Genomic DNA, 15,560 nt, shown 5'->3' with positions numbered 1-15,560 from the left:
TAATAATTGTTATGAAATTATTTTAATTTTTTAATTTGTTTGTGGTAATACATATATTAATTATAATCACAAATTATGCTATTTCAAATTAAATGACTTATATAATGGTGATCTCATTTATTGTTATAAATGCTAAATTGAATAAGTCATAATTACTTTTGATTTAGAATTAAATGAGAATAAAACCAGATATTATCTTTTGTTCTTTAGATAATTATCTTTTAGATTTTAGATATATTATCTTTTGGACTGTAAATACTATTTTATTTGGGATTTAGGGTTTAATGGGTGACATGCTCAAATATAAATAGTACCTTGAGGTTTTGGTCCCAACATACCGTCTTTGTCGCTCTTTCCCATCAAAAGTGTTACAATTTAGCCATAGGGATACAGAAGGTTTTGATTGAGGAAGATCGAAAAAATCACAACATCTTTGGTGATTCAATATGGATGATCTGAGTTAATGAAATAATTTATTCCAATAATAATTTCGTAAGAATAACTTTTAACATAAGTAAATCTAACATAATTATCATACATTATTGCTTGATTAGTGTGTGTAAACTATGCACTTCTTTTTGTTTGTGTTCTTTTTTCTTTACGTGTTTCTTCTTTCTTATTTTTTTATTGTTGTTGTTGCACTTTTTTTATTTCTCTTTTTTATGTTATTGCAATATTTTTAATTTCTTTTTTTATTTAATTTTTTTTATTTTTTTTAAGAGAATGAAACCAAAAAAAATTATGAGAAAATGAAACAAAAAAGAGAAGATGAAGAAGAAAAAGAAGAAGATGATGACGATAGCACAGAAGAAAAAGAGAAGAGTTTTGAATTATACAAAATTTATCAGAAAATAACATCAAAATTTTTTAAAGAGTAAAGTATCGTTTTTGTCCCCAACGTTTGGGGTAAGTCCTATTTGTGTACCTAACGTTTAAATCATTCTATTTGTATCCTTAACGTTTATAAAAGTGATTCAATGTTATCATACTATCAATTATACTAACAAATCAGATTATATTTTTCAATTATTCTCACTTGGATGTATTCATTCTCAATTAGGTCTCACTTGGATATGGTCGATTTTAATATTATACCCACTATTTGTGTTTAAATTCAATTATGTCCTTAGAAAAGTGAATTATGTAAATGTTATAGGAATTAGTTTTAACATTTGATGAGCTATATTTCGGAATAGATCATCGATTCTATCCCAAACATTTATATTCTAACTTCAAGAAGAGGTTTTTAAAACTCAAACTAAAGCGTTCATGATGTGTAATTGACGGCAGGATAACATTGAATCACTTTTACAAACGTTAGGGATACAAATAGGACGATTTAAACGTTAGGGACACAAATAGAATTTACCCCAAATGTTGGGGACAAAAACAATACTTTACTCTTTTTTAAATTTAACACAAGAAATTTCTAAATTTTTATACCAAATTTTTTTAATGATGACACGAAAAATTTCTTAACTGATTAGAAGTTATCAGAAACAAAAATAATACCAAAATTTCTTAAAAATAGCATCAAAATTTCTCAACTATAGCATTAAAATTTCTCCTAACATATATTTTTCTTCTATTTCTTTTTTTCATATTTTGTCTTTTTTTTTTCTTCTAATGTATGTTCTTGTTCTTCTTTGTCATGTTTTATTATTGATACAATTCTTTTTTGTATCTTATGTTTCATTTTAAAAATTGAAAATTTTATCTAAACAAAATCATTTTTAAGTTGAATTATATACTCTTAAGTTCAGTCACCAAAAAAATATACTCTTAAGTTCTAAGCAATAAATTACCTTACAATCTTGCGTGGAGATCAATTTAAGTTTTATGTTTATTTTGATAATATTTTTGTATTTTATATATATAACAAATTTTAATATTATTTTTATTTTATTTGTGTTTTATATAAAAAATTTTGGTTTTTTTTATCATCATTATTATCATCAATTTTTGTGTTTTGTTTTTCTTATTTGTTCTTCTCTTTTATAAAATTTTTAAAAAGCATAAAAAAAATTGTATAAGAAAAAAAAGAAAACAATGTCGTAACGACGATAATAACCATAATAAAAAAAAAGGAGAAAAATCAATTAAGAAAGGAAGAAAGAACGATTGTACATACAATGGTTGAACTTGATTACGTAAAATATTTTGATTGTCTAGAATTATTGGTTAAATAAATATGAAACAATAATCTCCATATGTAATTGTAGAAATCTTCTATACTTTCTTTAGAAGGAGACGGTTGTCACCCTTGTCATTGATTATTACTTAATTATTGGATCATTTTGAAGAGGTACATAAATCATTAACCATAAATGATGAGAATCACTATGGATAGCATGGGTATAATATTTTCTTTTTATATTGTTTACCATATATAATTTCGATTTAAATGACCGATATATAACCAGTAAAATCAATTCATAGTAATAAAGGAACATATTGATTGATTTCTAGGTAAAGATGAATATATTTTCCAGTCAATGGTGTGAAGTAATCTAATCTACCTTTTGTACAATGTGTACGCTATATGAAATTACAAAATGAACATCTCCCATACTATCTAGAATAACCATTCGAATACTAGAAATAATAAACATCTTTTCAAAAGTTTAAACTGATTTTCGGATCTAAAACTCTAATACCATGTCATGATACCACACATCCCAAAAACTTCAGCTGATGGAAAAAGGTAACACTAACAATTATATCTCTAATACTCCATAAACCTCCATTGTACACATTGTATAAATATTTCATTGACTCCTCATACTTTCCCTAAATATTAACATTGGCACTTGTCCAGAGTCCAAAATCAAATGAAATAGAATCTTTGATTAGTCCTCAAATTCATTCTGGTGATCTAAAAGATATAGTTGGCTGCCAGATCCTCGTTTTTGTTGCATGCAAAGAACACCTCCAATACAAGATCTCTATCAAATCCCATATCTTGAAGCTGCAAAAGAACAACATATTAGGAACAAGAATAAGATACTAACACTAGCAAGTAGGACTCATCATAAACAAACTTTGAATAGCCTCATTTTCTTTTGGGGTGACAGTGATGATATGGGGCATTGCTGAAGCTAACTCACTCGGTAGATTCCTGATCAAGCAATTCAAAACAGCAGCCTTAGCAGACAAGCTTCTTAATTTAACAGTTCATAGTCATACAATATAAAATGGAAAAGATGAAACAAAAGGCTACAAACTACAAACTTAAGTCATTCATCATCTTACTCTTCTGCATCAGATTCATTTATCAGCTTGATGCTCTTGGATGAGCTGCATTAGATGTGGATTTTGTCTTCCCAATTCTTGAAGCATGGGCTGTATTGGAAAGATGAAAATAATCAATCATGTTCTTGAAAATCAAGGAGGTCCTAATCACCAATTGTAGTAACTGAATCAACAAAAAACACCTGCAAAATCTGAGGATTCGCTTGCACCATTGCTCTTAGTGCTTGGAACCGAAATGTCAAACAATCACATTAAAATAATAAAACTAATAATAGTAATAAAATAATAAATGTGTTCCGGCCCAATCCATTACGGACCCTAGGTCCAACTACAAATCTCCGACCCACTGGGTTGACCGACTCGAACACAAAAGCAACCCACGCGTCACCTCCCGTACCACAGAAGAAATTTGGACAGCTAGCAGAAGCTTTCAGGCGAATGGGTCTAATCGCAGAGAGCTCACTTGTGTACGGAGTATAAATGGGGAGTGTCCTACCCCTTCCCAAAGGTACGTTACCCTTCTTATCCTAATTAGTTGTCTTTTCGTACGGATATTGACTTTAGCATTGGAGTGTCCTTACAAGTGGCCCCACCTGCTGACATACCGATAAATAGGCCGAATGCATCGCTCCAGTAGCTCATGTTCAGGTCCCGATCATCTCACCCTTTTGCTCCATCATCGACCTCACCCGATCCATCGAACACCTGAAAAACCTAACAAAATGCATTAAAAGTTTAAGATGTAACATAGCTCCCGTTATAAATCAATGGAAATACCTGTTGACTGTTTCGCAAGAAATCCAAGTCACCCGCATTTTCATTTGCACCCATATCAGGAATCCCCTGATCAAAATATTGTCAATTTACCATCCAATATTGTTCATGTTTTACTCAGTAGTTAGTATATACCTGGGGAAAAAGATTGAGTGGGTTGGTGTTGGGCCCACCAGAAGTCTGAGCCTGCTGGGCCTGAGCCTGTACTGGAGGGTTTGATGCCAGCCCACCAGTGGGGGATCTGGCAACTGTTGGTACCACTTCAGCTTCTTCAAGAATTTAAAGGAAAAAATAATGTATGAGTGTATCAATTTAAAGAAACATCAAGGATTATGCATCATTAGAATTGAAATAGCAAAGGCTAGGAGCAATAATGCATGAATCATGAATGGGTTGAATTCAAATCAAGTGATAAGGGGTTGAGTCTCTAAAAAAATTATTAAACAGAAGAAACTATCTATCACTTCATCATCTAAAAGCATTCACATTTAACATCAGCACCTTGTACTTCTTCTGTGTTTTTCTTCACATCAGCAATCTCACATCAGAAATCTCACATTAATAATTCACATACCACATAAAAAAAAACTTTAAATTAAAAAACACATAAATTCAGTTACTCAAATAGTAAACTAAAAAATTAGCATAAACCTAATTAACAATGTTTCTTGAGTTGCAGAGCATTACCATAGGGATTATATTAGGAACAAATATTCACAGAATTATTTTATTCTTAAGGATATTGTTTTGATAGAATTGATTTCAGAAGTTAATCAATGCAATGAAAGCTTGAAATCTCTGGTGATGAGGGTTTGAATAATGATGAAAGAAAGTGAGAATAAAAGGATATAAGTGTTACTTGAAATCGAAGCTTGCTGCTATTCACTGTTATTCTCTCATGTATTTGTTAACTGTAAATAGACTAAGTTAAGGAGGCTGATGTGATGTGGAGTGAACTGATGTGACAGTTCGTAGTTAGGTTATTAGTCACATTTATGAAAAATTTAAGTAATGCTATACGTTCATATCTTTTATATGAATTAAGTTCAACTAAATTAAATAATAAAATTTTGAATAATATTAACTATAAATAAGTTTTTATATGTTAGGCCAACTTAGTTGAATTTAGTTAACAAAAAAATTTAAATATGTAACATTATTTGATAATTTTTTATTATGAAAAATTATTTTCTCTCCTTTATCTCCCTAGAACTCAGCCAACTTTTACAATAAGTATGGAGAGGTAGATTTGGAATTGCACTACTACCAACCACCAAATCCAGGGGTATAGCAATATGCATGTGGCATTAACAAAATTACATTAGAGAGAGGAAAAATCACTTTAGATATTATTTTATTTGGGTTTAGGGTTTAATGGGTACTATACTTAATTATAAATAGTGTCTTCAGAGTTTCGATCCTCAATATATCAAAGCCGTTTTTGTCGCTCTTTTCCCATCAAAAGAGTTACAATTCAGCCCTAGAGATACATAAGGTTTTGGTTGAGAAAGATCAAAAGAACCACAAGATCCAAATCATTCTATCAGTTTCTGATTTTTTATGAATAAAGGTACGCTTTTGCATTATGATATATTTTTAGTGATTCAATATAAATGATCTCGATTAATGAAATAATTTATTCCAACAAGTAGTATCAAAACTATCTATAATTTAATCATACAAAATATTCAATTTTATTTTTTAATTACTGAATTGATATATGGATCAATGTATATGTGTTTCTTATTACATTATGATGTTGCATATATAGGAATATACATATATATGTATTATATCTGTGCGACTATGTGTGTTAGTGTATACGTTTTTAGTATTGTTCCACATATACAATATATCGCCGTTTTGGTTGCTTTTGAATATATATGTATTATATATGATGTTCGTCATTCATATACATTGAGGCACGTATATATTTTATGATTCGGTCTTTTAGTTTGGCAAAAATTTTATTTTTTTTAATAAGTAACAAATTTATTTATTTTAAAATATTAATGGAGTATTACTAAACTTTGATTGTCTCGTATCTAATTCTATGTACCATTAATTGGTACAAAATTGATTAATTATCCTCTTGGGATATAAGAATTATTATACTCACCAATTTTATAAAGATTTTGTTTTGAAATAAATTGATTGAACATTATGTTGCTAAAGTAGTATTTTTTCGTGAAAATTGATTTATTCAAAACATTAGGAATATAGTGATATATAATTCATACGAATATTGGTCAGCCCAAAAGAAGGTCTATATTTGGCCGAATTACATACACATATTGATGGTAACTACATGTTTGGGTAACTAATTAAGAATAAAGTAATGCTTATTATTTATGCGAACAATAATCTGTCCAAAGGAAGTTTATTATTTGGCCAAATAATAAGCATTGCACACTTTTGTTTATTTTCTATTAATTATGCGGTCAATAATCGGCCCAAAGGAAGGTTATTGTTTAACCAATTAATAGAAAATATATACGGTAATAAATAGGTTGCGAAATTTAAGTTTCTATGTGCGCATTAAGTCAATCCAAAGAAAGGCTTAATGTGTGACATGAATTTTGACAATATTTGATTACTGCAATGAGAGTATCACTTACAGTTAATTTTTCTATCCAAAGATTAAAAATTAATGTTGTTCTAGATATCTCAATATGGATTTTTCTCATTATTTAACTAATATTTACTGCATGTTCTTTTGTTCTAATCTAGAAACTATGGCTTTAACTACCAATATTTCTGCACAAATTAGCAGTATTCCTATGCTGAATGGTTCAAACTTTAAAGTTTAGAAGGATACCCTGGAGACTGTCCTCGGTTATATGGATCTGGATATAGCTCTTCGAGAGGAGAAACTCACTTCCACTCCAAAAAATCTCAATGAGGTTAAAATAGAGAAGTGGGAGAGATCCAATCGAATGAGCATTATAATCATGAAATGCTCAATTCCTGAGGCAATTACTAAGGATAAAGATGCCAAACAGTTCCTAAAAGATGTTGAAAATTTCTTTACTAAAAATGAAAAGGCGGAGACAAGTAGCCTTTTGAGCAAACTTGTCTCCATGAGGTATAAAGGTAAAGGGAACATAAGGGAGTACAGTATGGAAATGTCTCATCTTGTTTCAAAATTGAAAGCACTAAAGTTAGAGTTGTCTGAAGATTTACTCGTGCATTTCATTTTGATTTCCCTTCCTGCACACTTTAGGCAATTCAAAGTGAGTTATAACACTCTGAAGGACACTTGGTCCTTAAATGAGCTTATATCTCACTGTGTGCAAGAAGAAGAGAGGCTACAGTAAGATAAGACTGAAAGTACTCACATGGCTTCATCTTCTCAGTATAAAAGAAAGCGTGATACTACTGCGAATGTGACTTTTCAGCGCAGAAAAAGGCTAAAAAATAGAATCAAGTTTCAACCTGTTTCTTTTGTAAAGAAGGTGGGACATATGAAGAAGGATTGTACCAAATATGCCACTTGGCATGTAAAGAGGGGTATAATTCTTACTTTTGTTTGTTCTAAGGCTAGTTTAAGTTATTCACCTGTTGATACTTGGTGGGTAGATTTTGCTGCTACTACTCATGTAAGTTTTACTATGCAGGATTGCCTGTGGAGCCAACCGCCAAGTGATGCTAAAAGATACATCTATGTGGCAGACGGCAATATAGTTGCAGTCGAAGCTATAGGAACCTTTAGATTATGTTCCACGAGTGGATTTTACTTGGATTTATTAGAGACATTTTATGTACCGTCATTTAGACGGAATTTGGTTTTTGTTTCTCGTTTGGACAAATCAGGTTATTTTTGTTCGTTCGGAGACAATAAAGTCAGTCTCTTTTATAATTCGAATAATATTTGCTCTGGTCATTTGGTGGATAATCTATATAGGCTTGACTTAAATTCCTATAATAATGAAATACTGCAAACAGGTACAAAGCGAAAACTAAATGAGAATTTGGCATCATTATGGTACAAACGCCTATGTCACATCTCTAAACAGAGAATTCAGAGGCTCGTGTCAGATGGAATTCTTGGACCCCTAAATTTGGCAGACTTTGAAATCTGCATTGAGTGCATAAAGGGAAAAAGGACAAACAAAAGGAAATTAGGTACCGAGAGAGCTTATGATGTCTTAGAACTAATACATACTGATATATGTGGCTCATTCCCTACTATCTCTTGGAATGAACAATGGTACTTTATTACGTTCATAGATGATTACTCTCGTTACGGGTATCTATATTTAATTCATAAAAAGTCCCAAGCCTTGGATGTTTTCAAGTCTTTCAAAGCTGAAGTTAAACTTCAATTTGAAAAAAAAATTAAAGCTGTCAAATTTGATCGTGGTGGTGAATACTACGGAAGATATGACAGTTCAAGTGAGCAACATCCCGGGCCTTTTGCTCTTTTCCTAGAGGAGTGTGGTATTGTTCTGCAATACACCATACCAGGCAAACCTAGCAATCTAGCATGAATGGTGTTGCAGAGTGAAGGAACCGAACTGTTAAGGACATGGTGAGAAGTAAGATTAGTCATTCTTCCTTTCCTGAATCACTCTGGGGAGAAGCCTTAAAGACCGCAGTGTACATCCTTAACAGGGTGCCAAGCAAAGCAGTTAACAAAACCCCGTATGAAATTTGGACTGGGAAAAGGCCCAGTATAAAGCATTTGCATATTTGGGAATGTCCAACTGAGGCACGACCTTATAGGCCACATGAAAGAAAATTGGACTCAGAGACAATTAGTTGCTACTTTATTGGTTACGCTGAGCGTTCATGGGATACAAGTTTTACAATCCTGCATCAACGTCTATTTTTGAAACGAAAAATGCGAGATTTCTTGAGGATGTTGAGTTTGGGGAAAATATTAGGAATGTTGCTTTTGATGAGGATTTTGTAATTGTAACTGACAATGATTAGGTCCTTATGCCTATTGTTGTTCAAGATACAGTTATAGTACAAGAGCAAAATGAGAATTCTACTGTAGATCCAGTTACAGTACAAGAGAACAATGAGAATACTGTTGTTGCTCAAGATACTGCTACAGTACAGGAAAATGATGAGAATCCTCCTCAACCCCAACCCATACAACAAGCTCAACAACCTCAAGAAGTACCATTAAGGAGATCCATAAGAGAAAGGAGAAGTGCAATTTCGGATGAATATGTTGTCTATCTCTAAGAACATGAGGATGACATTGGTTTGACAGAAAATGACCCAATCAATTTTCTTCAAGCCATGCAAAGTTCTAACTCTGAAAAGTGGATCGTTGCCATGAAAGAAGAGATGAAGTCTATGAAAGACAATGACGTTTGGGATCTCGTAGAATTACCTGAAGGTGTGAAACCAATTGGTTGTAAATGGATATTTAAAACCAAAAGGGATTCTAAGGGTAATGTTGAGAGATATATAAAGTTTGTCTAGTCGCTAAAGGCTTTATTCAAAAGGAAGGCATAGACTATAAAGAGACTTTCTCTCCAGTATCATCGAAAGACTCCTTTAAAACCATAATAGCACTAGTAGCTCATTTTGACTTTGAGCTACATCAGATGGATGTAAAGACAGCGTTTCTCAATGGTGACATTGATAAAACGATGTATATGGTACAACTAGAAAATTTTGTATTAGGTGATTCAAAATCTATGGTTTGTAAGTTAAAGAAATTCATCTATGGTCCCAAACAAGCTTCCTGTTAATGGTATCACAAGTTTCATCAAGTCATTACCTCATATGGTTTTGAGGTGAATATCATAGATGAGTGTGTATCCCGCAAGTTCAGTGGGAGTAAATACATCTTCTTGGTCTTATATGTTGATGACATTCTAATTGCCAGTAACGATATAGGCTTGTTGCATGAAACTAAGAAATTTCTATCGAACAAATTCGAAATAAAAGATCTTAGTGATGCCTCTTTTGTATTAGGAATCGAGATACTAAGAGATCGTTCTCAAGGTATTCTTGGATTATCACAAAAGAACTATATCGAAAAGACTTTAAGTAGATATGGCATGGAAAGTTGTAGACCAATAGACACACCTGTAACTAAAGAAGACAAGTTTAGTCTCAAGCAATGCCCTAAAAATAATTTTGAGAGGACAACAATGCATGATAAATCTTATGCATCAACATTAGGGAGCTTAATGTATGCTCAAGTTTGCACATGTCCTGATATATCATTTATAGTGGGAGTGTTGGGTAGGTACTTGAGCAATCCGGGCATGGATCATTGGATAGCTGTTAAACGCGTAATGCGTTATCTGAAAAGAACAAAGGATTACATGCTTACTTATCGGATATCAGAAAATTTGGAGATCATTGGATACTCTGATTCCGATTTTACGGGATGCCAAGACAGTAGACGCTCTACTTCAGGCTGTATCTTTATTTTGGCTGGAGGAGCTATTGCATGGAAGTCTAACAAACAGACTCTTGTAGCTTCTTCAACAATGGAGGCAGATATGTTGCTTACTTTGAGGCATCCAAACATGGCATATGGTTGTGAAACTTTATCACTGAGTTTCGTATAGTAGATGACATTGAAAAGCCATTAAAGATATTTTGTGACAACAAGTCAGCAGTATTATACTCCAACAACAATAAGAGCTTGACAAAATCGAAACATATAGACATCAAGTTCTTAGTTGTCAAGGAGAAAATTCAAGAAAAACATATTTCCATAGAACATATAGAAACAAAGTATATGCTAGCAGATCCATTAACTAAGGGATTGATTCCTAAAGTCTTTCATGAGCACACAGCTCGGATGGGTGTCAATATTTGTGATGCCTTGGTTTAGTGGGAGTTTATTTTATGTTATATGTCCTATGACAGATATTGAGTTATTTTCTCTGCAGAATTAAGTTGATGGTTTCTTTTATGTTATGTGAAACGTTCATTTTGCAATATTTATTTTGTGTTTGATCTCAATAAAGTTTTAAAGTTGGACCAGTTGGAAATAGACATGCACGAGATCACTTAGCATGTAATTTCCATATTACTCATCCAAATTTGATCTATGTCGTTAAGTATATTAGGATGGTGATTGCCATAGTTTAGTCACGATATTTAATGTGATAAAAGCTGCGGTGATTCCATATCTAATATATGAGATAAACCAGATTGTTAAAGTAATAAGGGAAATAGCATTCAGATGCGCACATAAAGTTTATAAGATGTGATTATGTCAAGAAAGAATATATGTATAGCCCAAGTGGGAGATTGTTAGAAAATTATTTTTATTTCTTAATTTGTTTGTGGGCAATACATATATTAATTATAATCACAAATTATACTATTTCAAATTAAATGACTTATATAATGGTGATCTCATTTATTGTTATAAATACTAAATTGAATAAGTCATAATTACTTTTGATTTGGAATTAAACGAGAATAAAATCAGATATTATCTTTTGTTCTTTAGATAATTATCTTTTAGATTTTAGATATATTATCTTTTGGACTTTAGATACTATTTTATTTGGTCTTTAGGGTTTAATGGGTGTCATGCTCAAATATAAATAGTGCCTTCAGAATTTTGGTCCCCAATATACCAAAGCCGCCTTTGTCGCTCTTTCTCCATCAAAAGAGTTACAATTCAGCCCTAAGGATACAGAAGGCTTTGGTTGAGTAAGATCGAAAGAACCACAAAATCCAAATCCTTCCATTAGTTTCTGATTTTTTATGAGTAAATGTACGCTTTTGCATTATGATATATTTTTTGTGATTCAATATGGATAATCTGGGTTAATGAAATAATTTATTCCAACATCATCTCCTTTGAACTCAGCCAACTTTTACAATAAGTATGGAAAGGTAGATTTGGAATTGCTATACTAGCAACCACCAAGGGTATAGATGCATGTGGCATTAACAAAATTACATTAGAGACGAGAGAAACCTATTCAAAAACTTTATAGCCAAGTCTAAGTTTAACATCTTGGTTTTTCTAAAAATTAAATATGTTCTTTGAGAACTCAGCAACTCGACTGCGTTTGTTTATAAGAACGAATGGGACATTAAAATAGAGATATAGACACACAAAATCGTGTTTGACAGATAAGATATAGAAAAAGATGTTGTATCTTGAGACAATGAATTAATGTATTTTGTGTTCATCTTAGAAGAAATGACACAAAGATACTAACAAGTGATATAACTTATTTTTCATTTTTTCTTTCATTATTCTTGTTAATTTTTTATAATTATATTTTTTATTATTATATATTTTTTTAAAAATTTTTTGAATAGAAAAAAAATGAGAATAAATTAAATTTTCATAGTTTGTTCTAATTTATCACCAAACAAAATACAATAATACAAAATTTTGTATCTATGCCTTTTGTGTCTTATTCTCAATATTTTATCTTATCCTGTTCTAAAAACAAACACGGCCATTAATAGACTTTCTTTCATGAAACAAAAGTACAACTTCTATTAGAGGAAGCACTAAGTCAAGAATTAATGGAGCATGTTTGACTAATATAAGAAAAACTACAAAATCACATAAATATAAAAGGTCAATCAAACCATGTATTTAGAAAAACCTACTGAATTTGCATGTTCTTATTTGGAATATTTCTTAAGATATTGAATTCTTTTTATTTTAGCTATTTTTACAATATGGGTTTCCATTTTAATTTGAAATTTCGACAATTCCCTGTTAATTCTTTTCTATTTGTGTTTCAACTCTATAATTAAATTTCACTATTAAGATAAATTCAATATTAAATCCTCCAAATTTAGGTTCCACCAACGATATATAATTAATAATTGAATTCCAAGCCTTTTGAAAATAAGGGTTGGAGTTTGTTTCTACGTTAGTAAAAATGTGAATGAGTAATGCTGAGTTAGTAAAGATGTGAACTAGAAAGATGTATTTTGTATTAAGTTAAAAGAGGAAAAGAGTAAGTTTTGTTAAAATATTTAGAAGAAACAAAATTTAAGTGTAAATTTTTTACCTATTTTAGGCAATATTTATAATGAAAAGCTTAACAAAAACTTAAGCATTGTTAGTTTGTTTAATTAAATGTTAGGAGTTCAAATTCTGTTTGTGTATCTAATAATTTATTGATCAAAGATTCTTAAATAAAATTTAAATTTAATAATTTAGATTTAAATTGTGGAATTGAATGATACCATGAAAAAAAATATTTTTTAAATATTGTTTACATTAAATGTTCAAATAAATATTAAAAAATATTGTAGGAAGACCAAAAAAAAAAGAAAATACTCCCATAAAGATGCGTAAAATGTCTTTTTATAAAGACATTTATGTGTCGCATTATTATTGGACGTATTAATAAACCGGTTATTTTAGAATTTCTTAACAAATTAGAATAAAACCAATTTTTTTATAACAATAATAATAAACCCAATTTTTTTAGGGATTTAATTGTATTTTTAAATTTTTAGGAATTTAAATGTCCGAAAAACAAAAAATCAGGGATATAATTGTCTTTTTATCAAAAAATTTAAAGATATTTAGTTTAGATGGTATAATTCGATCGGATCAAATCGGGTCTAATAATTATAATGTAGAGAATTGGATTTATTATTATTGTTATAATAAACCGATTTTGTTCTGGTTTATAATAAAAAATAAATTATTTATCGGTTTAATAAGGATGTCCAATAATAATATGACATGAGTGAATATCTTTAAAAAAAAAGATATTTTTAGTGTCTTTATTAAAGTGATCTCCAAAAAAAAATAAATCAAATTCTGACCACTATTAATACAAATTAACAAATATATAAAATTATAAATTCATAACAAAAAAAAAATGTATGTAAATATATATAAATAGGGTACTACTAACCCCTTTATTTTTCTTTATTATTATTTTGTGCATAATTATTGACATAATACACTCTGTAATAAATATATAGGAACTACAAACTCGTTAAGAGTAAATAGTCCTTTGTTTTCTTAATTATATAGAGAAATTGTTTTTTTTTTTTATCATGATCATTGTTTTTCAAGTGTGCTCTAAGAATAAGCAAAATATTTTACTCCATTCTATATAATATTCGTCACAATAAAAAATACAGATAAAGAAACTGTATCAAATGTGACAAATAATATATGAAGTAGAATAAAAAGATTTTATTATTCAAAGAGCACTACCTTTAAGAAAGAAGAACAATTTTTGTCTCAATCATCAATAATCTAGGAACCTCCGAACAACCTCCACACTTGGTTTGAGCACAATCTCTTGATAAAGATGGTTGTAATCTTCTCCTCTCAAAACAGCCTCAAAAACTTGTGTAGAATCAATTCTAGTCATCTTCCAACCAAGTTCATTGACCATCCTTTTGATCTTGGTGACTTGATTCTTGGCCAACTTATGAGTGTTGATCTTCATGGTATCAATTGCATGAAGAAACACCCGAGTCTTATAAGCCTCATCAACATCATCACTTGAATCATTCTGAAGGATGTGAAAATAGTAATGAAGTTCAGGGACTCCAATGGCTCTTCTAACCCCACGAGAATAATCAGAATTCTTGGGATCATAAGCCTCACGACGAATCTCATCAACAACACCAGCATCAACCATCTCATCAACCCTAATGTCTAAGTAATCATACAGAACAGGGAGAGACACATCAAGCCAAATGAAGCAACAATCATATTTGGATTGAAATTCACCCTTGGGATCATTCACTAATGCCTCAATGTAAGAGTTTGAGCCTCCAACAATGATGGGTATGTTCCCTTTTTCGGTTATGAGTTCAAGGGCATCATGAACATTTTTGCAGAATTCATTAGCAGTGAAATCATAGTCAGGATCATCAATTATGCTTAGCAAGTGATGGGGTATGTCACCTTGTTGGGAAGGTGCCATCTTGTTCGTCACAATGTCCAGCCCTCTGTACACTTGGATTTTATCTGAATTAATTATTTCACAGGGGAATTGGGTCCCCAAGTTGATGGAAAGTTTCGATTTTCCAGATCCTGTTGTTCCCATTATGAACAACACTTTCTTCTTACCCAAGCTTGAAACACTCCAACTTGGAGCCATTTTCAAAACCTAGAAATTAAACACAAAAAAAGAGAGTCATATTAAAAAAAAAGGTGGAGATATATATATTATTAAACCAAAATTAGCCACCAAAATCAACCACAAGTATAAAATATATGTTAAAATATAAATACACATTGAAAATAAATTAAACCACACATGTATTTATACACAAATATATTAGTAGCTGATTTTAGTAGTTTACTAGTATTTTTACCCGTAATAATATTACGGGAATATAAATTTTTTAAAACTACGGTCTACTTTGTTCTGACAGTATAGATTATGTATGGCACAAAATATTTATATAATCAAACTACTTTTACAAAAAAAAGTCGTAGATTGACAAAAGTCTCTTGCTAAGAAGACCAAGGTATCTGTACATAAAAAATTAAATAATAAGATTTTTAGTTATTATTTTTATATGAAAAAGTCTAATTTTTATTAATAATTAATTTTAATATTTATTATCTAAAATTTAAAATAATTTAA

The 15,560-nt window shown here is 30.6% G+C and overlaps 1 protein-coding gene across 1 annotated transcript in view; it reads right to left on the bottom strand.

Moving 5' to 3' along the window:
* The window catches only part of LOC107638207 (adenylate isopentenyltransferase 5, chloroplastic-like), a 5,242-nt gene continuing 3,600 nt past the window's right edge, over positions 13,919 to 15,560 (bottom strand). The window contains exon 2 of the mRNA XM_016341376.2: positions 13,919 to 15,077. Coding sequence (XP_016196862.1) covers positions 14,205 to 15,068 — 864 coding nt within the window. The 5' untranslated portion in view covers positions 15,069 to 15,077 and the 3' untranslated portion in view covers positions 13,919 to 14,204. The remainder of the gene's footprint in view (positions 15,078 to 15,560) is intronic.

This window comes from Arachis ipaensis, chromosome B04, assembly GCF_000816755.2.
Source record: "Arachis ipaensis cultivar K30076 chromosome B04, Araip1.1, whole genome shotgun sequence".
In the NCBI taxonomy this organism is placed as follows: Eukaryota; Viridiplantae; Streptophyta; class Magnoliopsida; order Fabales; family Fabaceae; genus Arachis; species Arachis ipaensis.
This window is presented reverse-complemented; position numbering and strand designations above follow the sequence as displayed.